At 27.6% G+C, this 17,950-nt stretch overlaps 1 protein-coding gene across 6 annotated transcripts in view; it reads right to left on the minus strand.

The window, feature by feature from the left end:
* Positions 1–17,950, minus strand: part of LOC107440719 (discs large 1) — a 242,056-nt gene that overhangs the window by 85,830 nt on the left and 138,276 nt on the right. For all 6 annotated transcript variants that reach the window (XM_043044039.2, XM_043044038.2, XM_071180793.1 and 3 more), the window contains 5 exons: positions 17,313–17,437; positions 14,610–14,712; positions 10,565–10,771; positions 8,943–9,150; positions 7,160–7,247 (listed from right to left, as the gene is read on the minus strand). In XM_043044039.2, coding sequence (XP_042899973.1) covers positions 7,160–7,247; positions 8,943–9,150; positions 10,565–10,771; positions 14,610–14,712; positions 17,313–17,437 — 731 coding nt within the window. The remainder of the gene's footprint in view (positions 1–7,159; positions 7,248–8,942; positions 9,151–10,564; positions 10,772–14,609; positions 14,713–17,312; positions 17,438–17,950) is intronic.

Raw genomic sequence — 17,950 nt, forward strand, 5'->3', positions numbered from 1 at the left:
ATATATATTGATTATAAAAGTTAAAAAACAGTGTTTTAAATTATTGATACTTTTATTATTTTCTTTTCTTAGTTTCAAAATTTATTTTAAATAAATTGTTGCATTAATTAATTTTAGTTAACGAAATTACTTTCATTCTTGGTGTGTGTTAAATTGAAAATTACATTTAACACATTGAAAATTACACATTGAATTAATTGAATTAACACATTGAAAATTACATTTTTAAAAATCTTTTGATTCTTGAGATTGAAAGCACAGATTAAAGTAAACATTTAATGCTGTCTTAATATAGACTTGCATAGCTGTAGAAAGTAATTATTAAACATGAATTTTTTCAAAAAATAATGTAAATATTGTTATTTAAAATTCTACCCTTTGAAAGAAAAAGCGTGGAATTAAAATCTACATTATATTTTATGGGTGGAAAATGTATATTTCTGAAGCTTGAGGCTATATTAAAAAGAAATTACCCTAATTTGCCAAAAATAGAAAGAAAAAAAAGGCCAATAAATTCAGATATTTTTTTCCTGATATAGTGTCATTTTTCCCTTTCAAACTCTTTCAGAGTCTATTTGAAGCAGTAGGGTTATTAACTGGTATTTTTTTCTCATAATATGTGTACAGTATCTTTGACATCTGATTTTCTATATAGAAATTTTGCGAAAAAAAATTCCTCTGAGTACATAGATTTTTAAAAAAATTTCTTTTTTAGCTTAACTTATCTATTTTGATATAGAATTAAAAATGAATATTTTAATATAAAAATACATAGATTAAATATTTATTTATCTTTTGATGAATGACTACATTTATAAACACAATCTGTTACATTTATTTTGTCATTTTAAAAATCAAGAGAAAAAAAAAAAAATTTTAAATTAAAATTATGGTTTGCTAATCGAAACTTTGTTTTAATAGTTAAAGTACAGGGGTCTGCCCAAGTGAAATTTATTACCGTTTACCGGTACCTTCACAAATTTAACTTTAGGAAAAACGGTAGAATAATTTCACAAAATACTTTTTACTTAAAATTTTATTTTTGTGTCTCGTAAGAAATCCAAATTTTTAACATATTTGTGTTGATTTTTTAATATAATTTTTAATTTTCAAAAATTATGTCTAAATTTTCACAAAATAGTTATCTTTCAGAAAACCCCAGACAGACCCATGAAGTATTCTTTAAATTCTCTATTTCAACTAGTCTTTAAATTTCAATCATGCATTTGTTTCAAAATGGTTGCTATGCATTTAGAGCTATGTATTATAATGAAAAATTATTTTAGTAAGTTAAAATATTGTTCTAAATATTGTTATAACTTAGTTTTAATATTAATTTAATTTTGATTAAGCATTTATAGTTTTTTTAATCATAAATTAAAGTTCTTACAGTGTATTTGAATAAAAATCAAACAAAATCGGATTTAAATAAAAAAAATCCGATTTAAATCAAAAAATCACGAACCCTGCTTTTTTAGATTTTAATACAAATATAATTCCAAAATTTGAAAAAAAATTTTGTAGCTATTAGACTTTTTCAACAATTAAAAGATATCCAAATATATTTTATCCAGGGGCCCATCTCCGTTCACCCAACTATGCAGAATATGGGATGACTCACACCACTTTCGCCAGTGTGGGAGATACGGCAACGATTCTACGATCACCTGTCGCAGTCATATTAGTGGACATTACAGAAAAGAACGATGTTATAAGTATCATTATCGTTACATGTTTTTTTCCCCTCCTCGCAGAAAGAAAACTTTTTCGAATTTTCGTTTCTTCGGAAAGAAAAAGTAAAGGGGAAAAAAAAAGCACAGCAGGAGAGCAACACGCGACACAAATTTTAAGTCATCACGCAGATGTTCTTCAAAAAAGACTTCAAATTACGTGAACGGGTAACGGAATAAAATAAAAAATCTTAAAACATCCGGCGCAACGTCTTCTGATCATAGCACGCTTCCAATAGGAGTCGTCGATCTCCCAGAGGTAGTATTACTTTTTTTGAAAAAAAAGTATATAAAAAAAAGGGGGGAGGGAAACAAAGATGGCACGCAACGTCATTAATATAAATAGGTTCAGAACATTTTTCAGAAATTCGAAGTAGAATAAACAGTGGATACAAGAAGCCATTAAGGATCACATAATAATATCAATAACGAATAACTAACTAATGGGTTGGAAAAGAAACTTTCGATTTTTGAACAAAAAACGAGGATTTGATTTTAGAAGAAATATTACTGCCGTTGATAATTGACTTTTTTTTTTGTTTTAACTTATTTAATAATAGGCTGGCAGAAATTATGTTGCCGTGATGACCGAAAGTAAGAGAATGTCGACTTTCACCGGTGAGTGTCCACAATCACTAGGGTGAATGTTCGAAAAATTTCTTATATCCGATTTGATATTCGTTGATATTATTTATTCCATATTTTAATATCTGCTGAGGAGAATGGCACTTAACTAAAGACCTAGTAATGTATTTCGGACATTTACCAAAAGCAAACTATATGTGATTGTCAACATTCACCGGTAGAAGAAGTCGACCATTTCGGTCATTCAGGGTAACCACTTTCTAAATAAATAAAAGTCTGGGTGGAAAAGAGTTACTCATTAGCATTAAAAAAAAAATCAGACCTATTAGTAGAGCAGTTGAGGCAATGTTGGAAAGATAGAGGTGTTCTCATTTAGTAACAATTCATCAGAGCGAAAATGAATTGAATGTGTAGGGTAACTGTTGGGCCATTTGGATCCGCGCTACCCATACCATAGTTTAAGATATTCTTATTATTGGGTTGTTCGGAAAATAATTTCGTTTTTCCCCAACAAATTTCCATTGTTTTTTTTCACAGCACACACAAAAGCAACTTCACACATTAGCAGCCTATAATTATTCTATATTTTGACAGCGGATATCAGGGCCGTCTAGCCCCCGGCGCAGAAATGTTTGTGCTTCTGCAACAAGTTATATCGTTCGAAATCGAACTAAAAAACTTCACATACATGAAAGGATGCATTTTTTAGGTATGTCATAATTTTAACACATTTTGATGACCCCAAAAACTCAAACTAAATTAAAGCATTTTTAAACTGTGCATCATTTTTAAAAAAAAATGATATTTTAATCAGTTGCAATCTTCAAATAATAAAATAATTTTCAAAACCATGAAAGCTAATGAATATAATTAAATTAAAAAAAAAAACAAAGTTATAACACATCAGGAAAGAAGAATAAAATGGTATGAAATATTTTGTCAAATTTAGCAGTTATTAAAAATCTCTTTCAATGTGCACCAGCCCCAACCAGTTTAAAATTTGCTGTCCCATAGTGCTGTGTCATTCTTCTTTAATCACTGAGATGAGTCATTGTGACTCAAGAAAAGTAAAATTTTGTGAATTTTACAGCTATCACTGAACTGTGGGGAAAAAATCAAACATTCTTGTAGAATAAAAAAAACGAGGTTATAGTTAAAAACGGTAAACGGAGATAGTTAAAAACGAAACTTTTCATTTTTTAGCCATTCTAAAATCTATGGGGAGGGGAAAAAGTTTATCAGTAATTCTATAATGGAAATGAAACTGTCTAATTTGAACAGTTGGGCAAGTTTTTAAGAGAAGAGGAGATTCGGCAAAGAAAAAAGAAGACCTTTTTGAGCAATACTGAATTTTGTCAGAAGCTTATTGATAAAATAAAAAAATATTTGTTTTTAATATCATGACATAGTAAATACTAAACAGCATGAAGGAAAGGAACTAAATTAACAATCACAACATGCAGCTGTTTAGTAGATTTGCTCATCCTTAAAAGTGATAGTTTACATAATTTTTCTTTTTTAATCTTAACTCATCACATTTGTTTACTTTGAAGTACAAATGTTTTATTTGACAAATATTTGAACAATAAATAGGTTTGTATCCTCAATAAGCTTGGTTAAAATTCTGAATCAATTTATAAACATCTTTTATAAAATGAGCAAAAACATTTTCTGCACAAATATTTTTCGATTGAGTGATGTACTGGTGCAGGAAAATGGTTAAAAAAAGTTTTTTTTTTTTTTTTTTTTAAAAATCCAGGATCATTAGTTTTATAATCAACTTTGGAAACTCTTCACTCATCATCTTTAGTGCCAGTTAAAACAAAATAAGCAAAAGTGCTTATATGAACTCAACAAGAGGGCCTTACTAGAATAGTAAGCCAACTCCATTTTTTTTCACTTCGAAACATGGTACTTGAAATTTTAATAAATGCCTTAAAGTAGACAAAGGGAATTGTTTTTACTGTCTTGTCCTCATTTTTGTCCAGTGGTCAGATATAACGCTACACAAGTGCAAAATTACTGTAGTCGATAACTTTTTTTGTAGTTAGCTTACTTATAGCTGTTTACGGTACTTAGTCTATAGCTATTTAAGGAAACTACTTTCAGCTTATTAAAGAAACAAGGTTCAAAAGCAACTAATTTTTCGAATCTGGTTGGTACAAATGAATGTGGGTTCGTCAATGACCACGATGAGAATGCCCCAGTAGTGCGAAAAAGGTATTAATAAGAATTACATATTACTAATTTTTCTTATTCCAAACCATTTTGAACATAGGTGTCAATTAAGTTCTCCAAAGTGCATCTCCTAATAGCAGTGACTACATCTTGAAAGTAGTAACTACATTTAAAAAAATGTGGTTAAGTTAACTACATTTGTAATAAAGTGCTTGTAGTTAACTACAAAAATAAAGTAGTCACTGGTTTTGTGAGCAGTAACAAGCAAAAGGTTACAAACAAGATATAAAAACCTTATGCACATGATAAAAGAGGTTTACTCCTTTTTTTTAATACATAAGTAGAGGTGGGCTACTAAACCAATCATATGTGCACTCATCAATGTCTGGAAACAATCATTTATGTTTTTTTTAATTCACCCCCTTTCAAGTTTTCACTTCAAAATTCTTTGTGATTTTTCATTTTTTGAACTGCTATAACCATTGAAAATTTTTACCAAAAAAACAGATAGCTTTATTAACGTATCTAGTTATTTTATTTAGATTTGAAAAGTTAAACGGAAAATGTTCATACAATTTTTCAGAAAGGCAGGTCCATTTTATAATTTAAAGATATTGTCATAAGAAAAATTATATTTTTTAAATAAATTGCCATTTCTTTCTTATTGACATTTTACTTTAAGTAATTTCATAAAGGCAACCAAAATATTAAATAAATATTGGAAAATTGATCAGATCAAAATATAAACAAGAAAAGTTTCAAAAATCATTACTAGTTAAAGAATGTCACATGATTCACGAAGAATCTTAGGGATCCAAAGGCATAGATAGCTATTTCTAAGAATTTACTAAATATTATTTTGTAACTGAATAAACTTTCATGCAGTGAAATATCCTAAATAATCAATGAATTGTAATTAAGAAACCCTATGCAACAATGCACAAAAGTGAAACGCATGTACCTAACAAATAAAAATTGTCCTTCCCAGGTAATTTCAATTATTAGGTAGAGGAAACAAAACATGTTTTTGGAAATTAAACTAAGAAAAAAAATATGAACGGCTTCCCAATTAATTTTAAAGATTAACTAATTTGACTATGAAGGGAATGCTATTAAATAAAATTATAGTTAAATTTTAAAACTAGAGTTTTACCATAATCAAGTTAATTTCTCGATGTATTGGTACTTCATGCACAACTTCAATTTTAACTTTTGTTCACCTCTCTTCGACTTTACATTATTTTGGTTTTGTAGAAACACATTTCAAACTATAAAAAAAAAATTATTTTTGGTTTCAGATAGCTTTCAAAGTACAAACTAAGCAACACCATCATCAACATTGATGTTATTTAAAAGTATAGGAGCGTGTGTTCAGTGTACTGAATTTCTTAGAGGAAATAAAAGAGCAGTAAACAAATACAAAATTTCAAGTATTTGATAATTTTGTATCTCTTTAATTAAAGATTCACTGTCAAAAAAGACTTAAAAAGTTGAAGGTCAAGTGAACAAATTCGAAAAAATGCTTTGAAATGACAAACTGGCTCATGTAAACATGAATGAATATTTCTCAGTTATTCCCTTATATTTAATGTGAGACAATTTCTTATTAAAACACCATTTTGAGCATAAGCGTAAAATTAAGTTCTCCAGCAAAGTTTGTATCTTTAAAGTAGTGAAGTAGTTACTACAATTTAAAGTAGTTGTCACTTAAAAAAAGCAGCTGTAGTTAACAACATTTGTAATAAGGTAGTTGTAATTGTAGTAAACTACAAAAATAATGTAGTTTTTCTAACCACTGGCTAAGAATGATAGTGGGTGAAAGAGATGCGCTTGTCTAGGGAGTCTGCTTTGGACCGTGGAGGACGAGACTTAAAGCCTAATGCGTAAAAAAAATCTTGATGATGAAAATTGCCTGTCCAACATTCTGAATGACCATACAAGAGTTATAAGAAAGTCACTCTTTATTTCATTATTTTAGATAATATTAAAAAAATTGAAAATTAATTTAATAAATATTTGAAATATTAAAGAATAGAAAATTAACTCAGTAATTATTACATGCAATAATACAAAAAAGTAAATTAATTTACAAATTACTATTTGCTATAGTTCAGAACAAGGGAAATTTTAAAAGGATGAAGTTGTGATAATCAAACAGAAGTTCTCATAGATTTTTTTAAACTTTTTTATTATTATTAATACATTATTAATAATACTCGCAAAAAGTGTTACTTTTCCTTAAACGTAAATTATTTTTAAATACGCCTTTCTTTCTAGTTTCATCAACACATATTGAGCTTCAAGTTCACAATGCATTCCTATGCCATGTAAAGGAAAAAAGTATTTAGTTTAATTTTTTAATTAATTTATTTATTTTCATCCAATTAATAATACAGAAAACATAATTGCAAGAAAGCTTTTTTTTTTCTTTAAACTTTGCATTAATTTAAATTTTGATTAGTATTATTATTATTTTTTACATTTTCATTGCATTTCGACATTTAAAAGATTGTTCAACTTTTCCAAATAAAACAAAATTCTATGGCATCTAATATTAATATGCAAAATAGTACTGAAAAATGACAATGATGTTGGCATTCACTTGAAACACGCATGAAAACTGAATACAAATTAAACTGGTTACAGTTAACATTTTAAAACCTTACTTTGTGAAATCTTCAATTGTAGCCGCTCTGGGTAAAGGTTGATGATCATCAGGCGGAGACTCTAACGGATATTCTGCGGGTATATTCACTATAAAAAATATATAAGAAACATGTAACAACGAAATACTTGACATAAAATTTAATTAAAGTGTTAAATGTAACAGGTAATCAACGTAAAACCTATCTTCAAATAAAAAAAATTATTAAATTAATTTACAGGAAATATGTGACACAAAGTTCGTCCCCTGCTTCAATTAATGATTGCTCTAATATGAGTTTCAATGTAACACCTCATTTATTGCAAATAGAGCTTTCTCGTTTTATATAAGTGTGTATTTTATAAAAATAAAGTTAACTACAAATAAAAAAATAAAAAACATTTAAGAAAAAAGTTGGTGCCTGGATCTTTTAATTTATCAAGTTAGATGAAGTCCATATGACGGTGCTAAATTTTAGGATACAGGTAAAATCAATGTCAATGAATGCGTAAAGGACTAATGCTATCCACTCTGTCTAATGAGGTAACAGATAAACAAATATCTTGCTTGCATTTCAATATAAAATTATCTTGCTTATTACTGATATATGACATTTTTAGGAGTCTAAGATAAATAAATTTGCTTATTAATAAAATTGTATTTAAAACAAAATTTGATAGAAAATTAAAAGTAAAAATAAATTTTCTTTTTCTACCCCATTTTTATTTTATATTAAACAATTTACAGACAACACGTTTATTAATTGTAATGTGAAAAATGCTTATATATAACATACATCACATATGATATGTACTGGATAAATATCGGGATTGTCACTACATTTATCATGTAACGACTTCACAATTTGTTATTTAAACATATTGTGAAAAATCTGTTTTTTTTCCGCAGATATTTACCAACTTTAAAAATACATGTTTCTAAAAAGAGATAATGTTATTGCCTTTAGAGAAAAAAATTTAAAAAATTTTTTTGTTTTTGCAATGTGTACAAACATTTATTTATTTTCATAAAAGAAAGTAAATTTATAGCAAATATTGTAAACATTAAGTTTAACATTGTTACTGTATTTTCATGAATATTGAAGAAAATATAGTCATTTCAGAAACTGTTCTAAAAAAATATGTCATAAATGGATATATATTTATAACTTTCAGATGAGTTGTGTATAAATGTATTGTCTACAGCAATTAATTGTCTGGTCATTTGACGTAAAATTATCAAAAACTTAAAACAGTTTACATTTTTACATCACTGATATTAGAATAAAAATCTTAACTTAAAATAACAAGCTTTAAATCAAGTATTGGCAAAAAGGTAAAGGCTAATAATTCCACATTATAACAAAATGTTAAAAAGCTGTGTTCAGTTTTAACTTGTTCAATGTTCAGTTTGAACTTGAACAATGAAACAAACTGAAAAAAAATTCTGTACCTTAGTGGGTACTAAAAATAATGCTTGTATGTTGTATAAATAATGTTTATCATTATTTTTGGTTATGTCTTAGTCCTTTCTTTTACTGTTATATTGTTTTTAAATATACTTTTTTTTTTAATTTTTAAAATAAGAAATTTATTTAAAAACAACATAGCACAAATAATTTTAAATAAATTTGCTTCATACTAAAGAAATATTGGAATTGTAATAAAAGTAAAATTCTGAAATGACATCTGAAAAGTCTTACAATTTATGCAAACTTGTTATGTTGAGTGTAAAAGTTACAAAAAACTGCAGCCGGCATTAAAAAAAATGAATTAATTTGAGATAAGATTTGAAAGATAACTTACAAGGAGGTGGGGTTATACTTTTCGCCCGGATGATTTCTTGTGTGTGTACAATGTTGGCCACAGGTAAAGGAGATGGATTTCTAGAGTGATTTCTAAACATACTGCCTGCAGCCTGTTTCACAACAGTCAGTATTACCCTATCCGTCGTTGCTTTAAGTGTCGCAACGGCTTCTTCGTGAGTGCAGTTTTCTAAATTAGTTTCTCCCACCTGAAAAGCAAATAACATCGGCTTTACATCTATTTATGGGGAATATCATTGCCAACCACTACACTACTTAGATTGATTGAGGGTGCTCCATAATAGCCGCTCTTAATATATATTGTTAGAATCTCTGTTAAAAACGAAGCCAATAAAGTACGCATATTAAAATCAAACATAAAGTGAGGGAGAAGAAAAAACTCTCGGCAAAGGAGAGTTTCGACCAGGGGGCTCTCCATAACAGTAATGAAAGAGATAGTGAAAACCTGTTTGATTTCTGGAAAAAATAAAAAGCAATTGAAAGGCCAGAAACATCTTCAAGTTTCATCAAATAATCAAACAGTTTTCATTTTTTTTTTAATTCCATTTTCCTCCATAATCTAAATATTTATTTACAACTCTATATTTTTTATTGAGATCTACTTTTACATTAAAAATTCCACAAAACGAAAAGAGTATAATTAAACTAAATTTAATACAAAAACTCAACTATTTATAGAAACTTTAAAATCTTTATTACCAAGATTTAGTTTTCATTTCCATGCAGTCAGTTTTTTAAATTTTTTGAGAAACAATAAAAATTGAATATTAAAAATTGCTTCAAACAGCAAGTACAACTGATTAATACTTATATATGTGCATAGTAAAAACTTTGATAATTTTTTTGTGTTTGTTGAAATACTCTGTTATTCACACCATTAAACTATTTTTCAACTGCAGTTTTTCATTGGTACTTCTAAATATTATTACTTTGTTCGTCATACTGTTATTTCAAAATTTAAGAACAATTGCAAGGTTTTTATAAAATTATCATGCACTTATTCAAATATTAATTTATTTATATTGAATGGTTGTCAAAATTGTTTCAAATTTAATTTAGATATTCAAGAAATAAATAGGAAGAAGAAATTTCACAACTATTTTAAATGTAAAAAAATAGAATTTTACGTAAAACGTGTAAAATTGGCAGTAATTAAATTAAACTGAAGTGTGTTAATTTGTATTATTCACATTGTCAAATGAGAAAGATTTTTTGTCAATTAATGAAATTTTTAATTTAATTGCACCATAAAGCTAAGCATAAATACTATTTTTAAGTATTAAAATCTACTGAGTAATCTTATCAATCCAATTATATCCTGTACAGCTTGTCAGAATATTAATAAAATTTATTTATCAACCTTTGATGTTATAAAAAAAAGGTAACAAATAGATTTTAAATTTTCAAAATTATACAATAATTTTTTAAACCTCTTTTGTTTTAATAGACATAAAAGAACTATCAATTCATATAACAAAACTATTTTAAATAATAAAATATTCTTGTATTGTCAATTTTGTTTCATCTGAATTCAACATCAGAAAAAAAAAAATTCTGCAATTTCACATTTTGTTTCATATGATGTTAAAATAAATAACTTACAGAAATTAATTTGTCTCCAACTTCTAACCTCCCGTCCGTGTGAGCAGCTCCTCCTTCCATTATTTTTGTTACAAAGATACCATTATCACTGGGAACATGTTGATTGCCTATTCCACCCGCGATACTAAAACCTAATCCTTTATTGCCTTTAATTAATTCAATATATTCTAAACCGGAAGAGGAATTCATTCGATGCCTTTTCACCAACTGAAATTCAAAAAGATGATGTTAAGTAAATGGATTTGTATTAAATACAACATATTATTCTAACTTATGAAACTATAACAGAAGCAATTGTCATTTTCACAGAAGGGAAATAAAACATTTTTGTTTCTGCATTTATCTCATAAAAATTTTCCCTAGCTTCAAAATCAGTTTTTATCATTTTCAACAAAAAATAAATAAAATTAAGCAAATTGAAAACAGACAAATCTTTGGAATTAAATCACTTAGCCAAAAATACTTACTGCATAACTTAATTTCATTCAAAAAAACAAAACAAAAAAAATCATCGAAGTTAGGAAAATTACCTACAGCCCTATCTTACAACAAAGCCACAATTTTATTTCCTACCATTTTGGAGAGAATTGTACTGTTGAATTATACTATATCCTTACATTATACCAAGAACAAAAACCATTGAAGAAATGAATATTAAAAATTAAACATAAAACTCAAGAGAATGAGGGCTTTAAAACACTTCAAGCATTCATTTTGATTTTTTTGGGGGATATCAATCTAGCTGTTTGCAAAGGGATGAAATTCTTTAGCATAGTATTTTTTATAGCTTTAGAGTTACTTTTCTATAGTTTTTCGTACCAAGAGACATAATTGTTGCGTAGTATTTCAACGTGAACCACGCAAAAATAAAAAATTCATTTGATGCTAGAAAAAAAAAGCATCCATGCATCTTAAATTGTTTTATTGTCCCATGGTATAATAGTTCCCTCCAAAAGTAAAACATAATGGCCATATTTATAACTGAAAAAATATTAACAACCAGAGTGAATAAAATCAATAGAATGCATTACATCTAATAGCAAAATAAAATAAAAAATATTTTGTTTGAGCATATGCAATGTTGCAAATTTTGTCCATGATTTAACGATCACTGTGATGTACCGTGTACGCAACTTTCAAACGCCGATGCTTTCCATTTAATAATTTGGACATAAGTCTCCCTGCAATACAACATATAGAAAAATTGCAAACAATTTTGAATACACCAAGTATTCTCAAACACAATGGAGATAAACTGTTTTTTGTTACAACAAAAGGTATGGATTCGGTATTGCACCTTCTTTTAGCACTTTTCTTCTTCCTGGGCCTCATTCTAAAGCTTATTTGCCTGGTTCGGAAATGTTCAGTTCGTTCTGCATTAAAGGACGAACCTATGACACGCGAGAAGTACATAATGAATTACTTTTGTTCGTTGAAAACATTTAATAATGTAGCAGCCATTATAGGCAAATTAAGAAAATAGCACAATTGCGTTTTTTTCCAGGACGGAAGAATGAGAGACCCAATTTCATTTCATGCATAACACAAAAGGTGCCTGCTTTACATAACTTTGTTTAATATCAAACTGAAATATTTTTAATATACTGTTTATACCATGTCTAATGGAAGCAAGTTCGTAAATAAACAGTAAATACAGGTAGAAGATTTTTCCATAGTTTAAAATCAAAGTACAGCATTTTATAGACTGCTTATTCTAAAATAAATAAATGAATGAAAATAACACGGGGCACACTAGACACCGGAAAAAGATGAATTGTAATTTAACTCGCACACACATCGCAAAACTTTTGCCATTTATGTGACTGTACTAGGTCTGTTCATACTGCTGCATTATTTTAAAGTTTAGAAATAAATTGATTTAAGGTTCGGAATGTTAAAATCAATAGTAGCGTTAATACTGCCTACTCTAAGAAGTTTCATACAAAATGTCAAAACATTCTAATATTGACACTATTTCTTTTATAAAAAATCAAACAATTCAAGACATATAATACAGAGATGTAATGTTATAAGTTTTCCTCTAAACAGAAGTTGGATGCATCAGCATTTTATATAAAATAAAATATATAAATCAATATCAACAAAAATATTATAAAAAGGCAGTTTTGAAAAAGTTTTTTCAAAATATCATGTCATTTTCACATTTTTTAAATACTAGTATGTTTTTTTTAAAAAGGTAAGCTGTAACTACATATAATAACTTAAAATTGAATAATGTTAGCTTTAGTAAAAAAAAATAATAATTGCCACTCATAAGTAATACATAGCTAGAAAAAAATCAAACTTATAAAAAATTTTTAATGATAAAATAACTAATCATTGAACAAAGTTAATTTATTCATTTCCATCCTGACATAAATTTTTCAAAATTTGGGAATAGTACTAAATCCAAAAGTTTTTTTTTTCTTTCTAATTATGGGAAAAATACAATTGACCTTTCAGTTTTAATAAATAAAAAAAACATTTAATATTTGTAGTAACAATTTAGGTACTTTGTAAAGTACATTTTTTGTAATAAATTTGGAACATAGATTATAAATTTGCTTAAACAAACTATTTCAGCACTAAAATCAAGATATTTTAAATATTCATTTCTTTTCAACTTTTTCAGTAGTAGCACAAGTGTTAGGTTAATATCAGGATACTTTTTTTTTAGCTGGATTCAAAAGTAGATTATAGGTAATTTTTTTAACAAACTAATATAACTTCATTGGGAACAAAAACAAACACATAAATACAAAGAATATATATATATTCGTCGTCAAGAGGAAAATCCATTTTCCATATTTAATTTTAATTTACAAAATACTAATTCAAAAAATTGTGATATGGGAATTAAAGGGTTGATTTAATAATGAAAAATGAAACCTGCTCTTGGTTTTAGTATTCTTAAAAGTGTGAAGTTTTCATTGTATCCTATAATAATAAATATATACATGCTTGTCAATGTATTTTTACAAGAGCAAATAACTTATCGAAGTCTATCTTAACGAATTAATAAAGCCCAAATAATTTTTACACAATAAAAATTAATGCAGAGAAAATCAAACATAATAGCAAAGGTAGTTTGTTTATATCATTTTTATTGTTAAAGATAAAATTTATAGACCATAGTATTATTAAAGTTCTAGTTCCATATTATAATTTATTTTTTACACATTTGTGTGTTGCAATTATATATTTTAACAAGGCTGCAATAATGGCATAGATGATTTAACAGTTATAAACTAAAACAAACTTCGAGGTCTGCACTTGCATATTTTTTTCTTTCTTTTTTGTAAAAATTCAGAAGATAACAGTTTCTACATTTAATTTTAACACTAGCAACTTCTGCAACGGTACATTCTGAATTTCTAGACTTATGAAAAAATATTTACTGGGCATTTCATTCAAAAAATTTTCAATGAAATTCTGATGAATCAAAAGAAATTTATATTGGAATCTTGATGTATGAAAGGAATTTTCAATGGAATTTTAATGTATGAAAGGAATTTTTAATGGAATTTTAATGCATGAAAGGAATTTTTAATGGAGTTCTGATTTTTAAAAAGAATTTTTAATGGAATATCATACTACGCTAACAAATTCATAAAAATTATGACATATGCAAGGAATTTTCACTGAAATACCCATATGAAAAGAATCTTCACTTTCAAGACACACTCAAAAGATTTCCACTTTCATTCAAATGGAATTTTAACTTAAGGAAAGAATTTTTAATCGTGCACTTTAAAGTTCTGATGGAAAATTCATTTAGATTGAAATTGAATTTTGTTCCAATATGACATCCTCATTGTACTCAGTGTCATACTTTATTTCATTTGAAATTAAATAATAAAATTATAAATCTCACGTTAAAAGTATAATAATGTCGTGTCAATAATTGCGATATTAAAACACAGAAAAATAAACCACTGAAGTAAAATCATATTAATGCAGGTAAAACTATTATTTTGGGGGGAAAAAAGCCATCAATATGAATAAAAATTATAGGTAAAAAAGGAAATGAAAGAAAAAGAATTACCAAATGAACCATGTTTCCTGCTCGTTTTAATGCATCAACTGCTATGGAATGAGGTATTTCAATGAGATCTACGTCGTTTACTTTTAAAATGATGTCATTTACTCTAAAAAATAAAACAAAAATAATTAAATATACTTTTCTCGTAACTAAACATCAATAAGATCTAGATAATTAATAGAATGTGCCCAGAAATGCATGGATATAAATTCCAAAAAATAAACATGCTAAATATTTTTAGGAGATGTGTTTAATCACTCTAAACTGAACCACTTCCTGTTTCACGCTTGTGAGTAAAAGCAAAGGACACCTTAAATAAAGTATCTTTTTCTTATTGCAGATTTGGATTCATCAGAGAAAAAAAATCTCTCAATATAACCAACAAGTATTAACATTTTGTCTCACAGACAGTGCCGGATTACCCCTTAGGCCAGACTAGGCCATGGCCTGGGGCCCCCAATGATTAAGGACCCATATAAAATGGATTTTTTGAAAATAAATTTTAAAAAATTAAGAAAAACAGTGATTTAAAAAAAAATCTATTTCAAATATATACTATTAAAATACAATAATATTTTTTACATAACGTTAATCATATTTATTTATTACTTACTTTAGTTATTATTTATAAGTATTATATAAATAAAAAATATACGAGAAAAAAAATTTAATCTAAGGGCTCCCAAAATTTGAATGGCCTATGGCCCCACATACGCTTAATGCCGCACTGCTCACAGAAGGCACTTTAACTGCAAAATGGAAATAGGGTACAAGTCATTTAAAATAGAGATACCTTACTAGATGAAAATAAAAATAAATGCGGTTGATATTTTGAAACAAATTTAGATAAGTTTGTAAAACACACTTATTTTTATTTTAAACATGTATTTTTATTGAGAAGTCTCTATTTCGAATTTCCACTTTCATTCTGTGATGAGAGTGCCATCTGTGAAAATCTGCTATTTTTAGATCTTTGATCACAGTGCTCGAAATATTCGGCTGTTTCCATACTTTTTAGACAAAAGCAGATAAGACAAGCAAATAATAGAATTCATAAATAGAAACATAATTAAGTCACAAATTTGAAATGTGCTTCTTTTTTTCTAATTTTATTCACAATCAGGCTTAGGTTGACTTTGATTTTTTTTTTTTAAAATAAGTTCCATTTGTATTTAAAATGTTTTGATTGCTGAAATACTATTAATCATATTAGGTGGCTAAGGTGAGCTCGGGGGCTGTTCAAATATGACCATAGGAAGGGAGTTTGTGATTGGCCAGTAGTTAATCGCTTTATGTATGCATTTATGTATGTCACTTAACCTTAAAATATCACTGTTGGATATACAGGATAAATGTTATACGAGACAGTGGTACTCGGTTATACACAAAATTTAACCAAAATTTAATTTAAAATTGAAGGAGTACCAAAAATATAATGTATAAAAAATTACTACTTCTTTAAAATTGTATTATTGATAAAAAAAACTGGGGCAACACTAATTGATGTATCCCCCCCTCCACTACAACCTTGATTCTGTTGTTGGCCAGTCTTATCAGATAATGTTTTATTTTATAATTGAAGGAGGAGAGAGGGTCACAAACCCTTCTAAAGAGTGGATAAGAGGTATGAAGAGCAGTCCACTAGAAAACCATTAGGGCAATCCGCTATCACGGTTGTGATTTGCTTAATTTTTCCAACACGTGAGGAAGCGAGGTTACGACAAACAATGTTAACGTAAGACATAAATATATTTTCCATATACATTTCACACTATACTTCAGTTCCTTATAATTTTCCATACTTTCACATTTTTTAAAAGACAAAAAAACAAAAAATAATAATAATGAATAAAAATAACAAATCCAAAATTTTCATACCTGAAATTAAATTTAGGGGAAGAAAGTATTAGAAAAAAAAATTCTTTGAAGAGTTTTAAAAGCCAACACTATTGACCACAGAAGGAAAATACAACATTTTATTGAGTGAATTGAAACGAAAACTTTGTTTTGTGCAAGCAGTATCGTTTACTTGAATTTTATCCTAAAATTAGATTATACATTATACACTCGATATCTCGAACTTCGATGCCTAGAAAACCTCACTATGTCAAAAAAATATTCTTCCCCTATGGCATTATAATGTTAATTTGAATTCCTATGTCTTCTCACAACCTTGTTACGTCAAATTTTTTTGACTAAACAACAATGTAAGTTCATTGTAAACCGATTATTTTCTATTGAATGTGTCATTATTTTTGTCCCACTTTTAAAAATAAAATTATAATTTTTGCATTTAGATTCATAGTCAACTATCATTACATATATATTTAATAGTAGCTATTCTTATGCTTCACGACTCTACTTTTCAGAGCAAATATTTTAGATTATGTTTTTCTATATGAATATATTTATTTCTGAACTTGTTATCTTGAAAACTAACTAACTCGAAATTTTTTTAGAATCCCTTCGACTTTGAGAGTATACTGTAGTAAAAGTTGAAGTGAAAAATAAAAGGGGCAGTCCACAATCCCCGAAAATTTCCTTACGTAATATTTGAAAATTGGCCCAGAATTGCAGTCGGTCAAGTCATCTCTTACTTCAAAATGTACATTTTTTATATATATAAATACACAATGCAATAGTTGACAAAACACACAAATAAGATACCCGACATGATTAATATGAATAAGAGAGTAAGCAACTTACTGTAGTCGTCCATCAGCGGCTGCTGCACCTCCTTGTATAAGCTTTGTAATGTAAATACTAGGATCATCCCCCACATGAGGGTTGTCTGTACCACCAGCTATACTAAAACCTAAACCAGCTCCACCCTATGGACAAATAAAATAAAAAGTAATAAACCAATTTTTAAAAAAAATCATAATTTGACATACATACACACAAATAGAGATCCTTAAACCATCTACCCTTCCATATAACAGCATAAAGATCAACCTTCAGTTAAATATGAATCTCACACTCCTGCGTCACACAACAGATCCTTTTGGATTCGCTTTTTTTTTTTTTAACTCTTTATTTTTATTGCATCCGATATAGCTTGAAAGCAAAAAATTCCCACATCAGCCTGTTGTTAACTAGCCCAGAGTAACCACAATGGAAAAAATTTTAAAAAGTGGTAGAGAAAGATTGAAGAAAAAAGTTGATTTTTACCAATTCTTATCTACCAATGAAGGTAAATATATCCCGGTGTAAAAACTAATTAATTTTCTAAAATGGAATTAAAACAGTTCAAATTTACAATAACTTCATGAAGTGTAGGTCACCAGTTTTTAAAATTTCCCTGGTTGTGGTCGTCCTTCTAGGAGATTATGGCACTTCACAAA

This window comes from Parasteatoda tepidariorum, chromosome 5 (genome assembly GCF_043381705.1).
Source record: "Parasteatoda tepidariorum isolate YZ-2023 chromosome 5, CAS_Ptep_4.0, whole genome shotgun sequence".
Taxonomy (NCBI): Eukaryota; Metazoa; Arthropoda; class Arachnida; order Araneae; family Theridiidae; genus Parasteatoda; species Parasteatoda tepidariorum.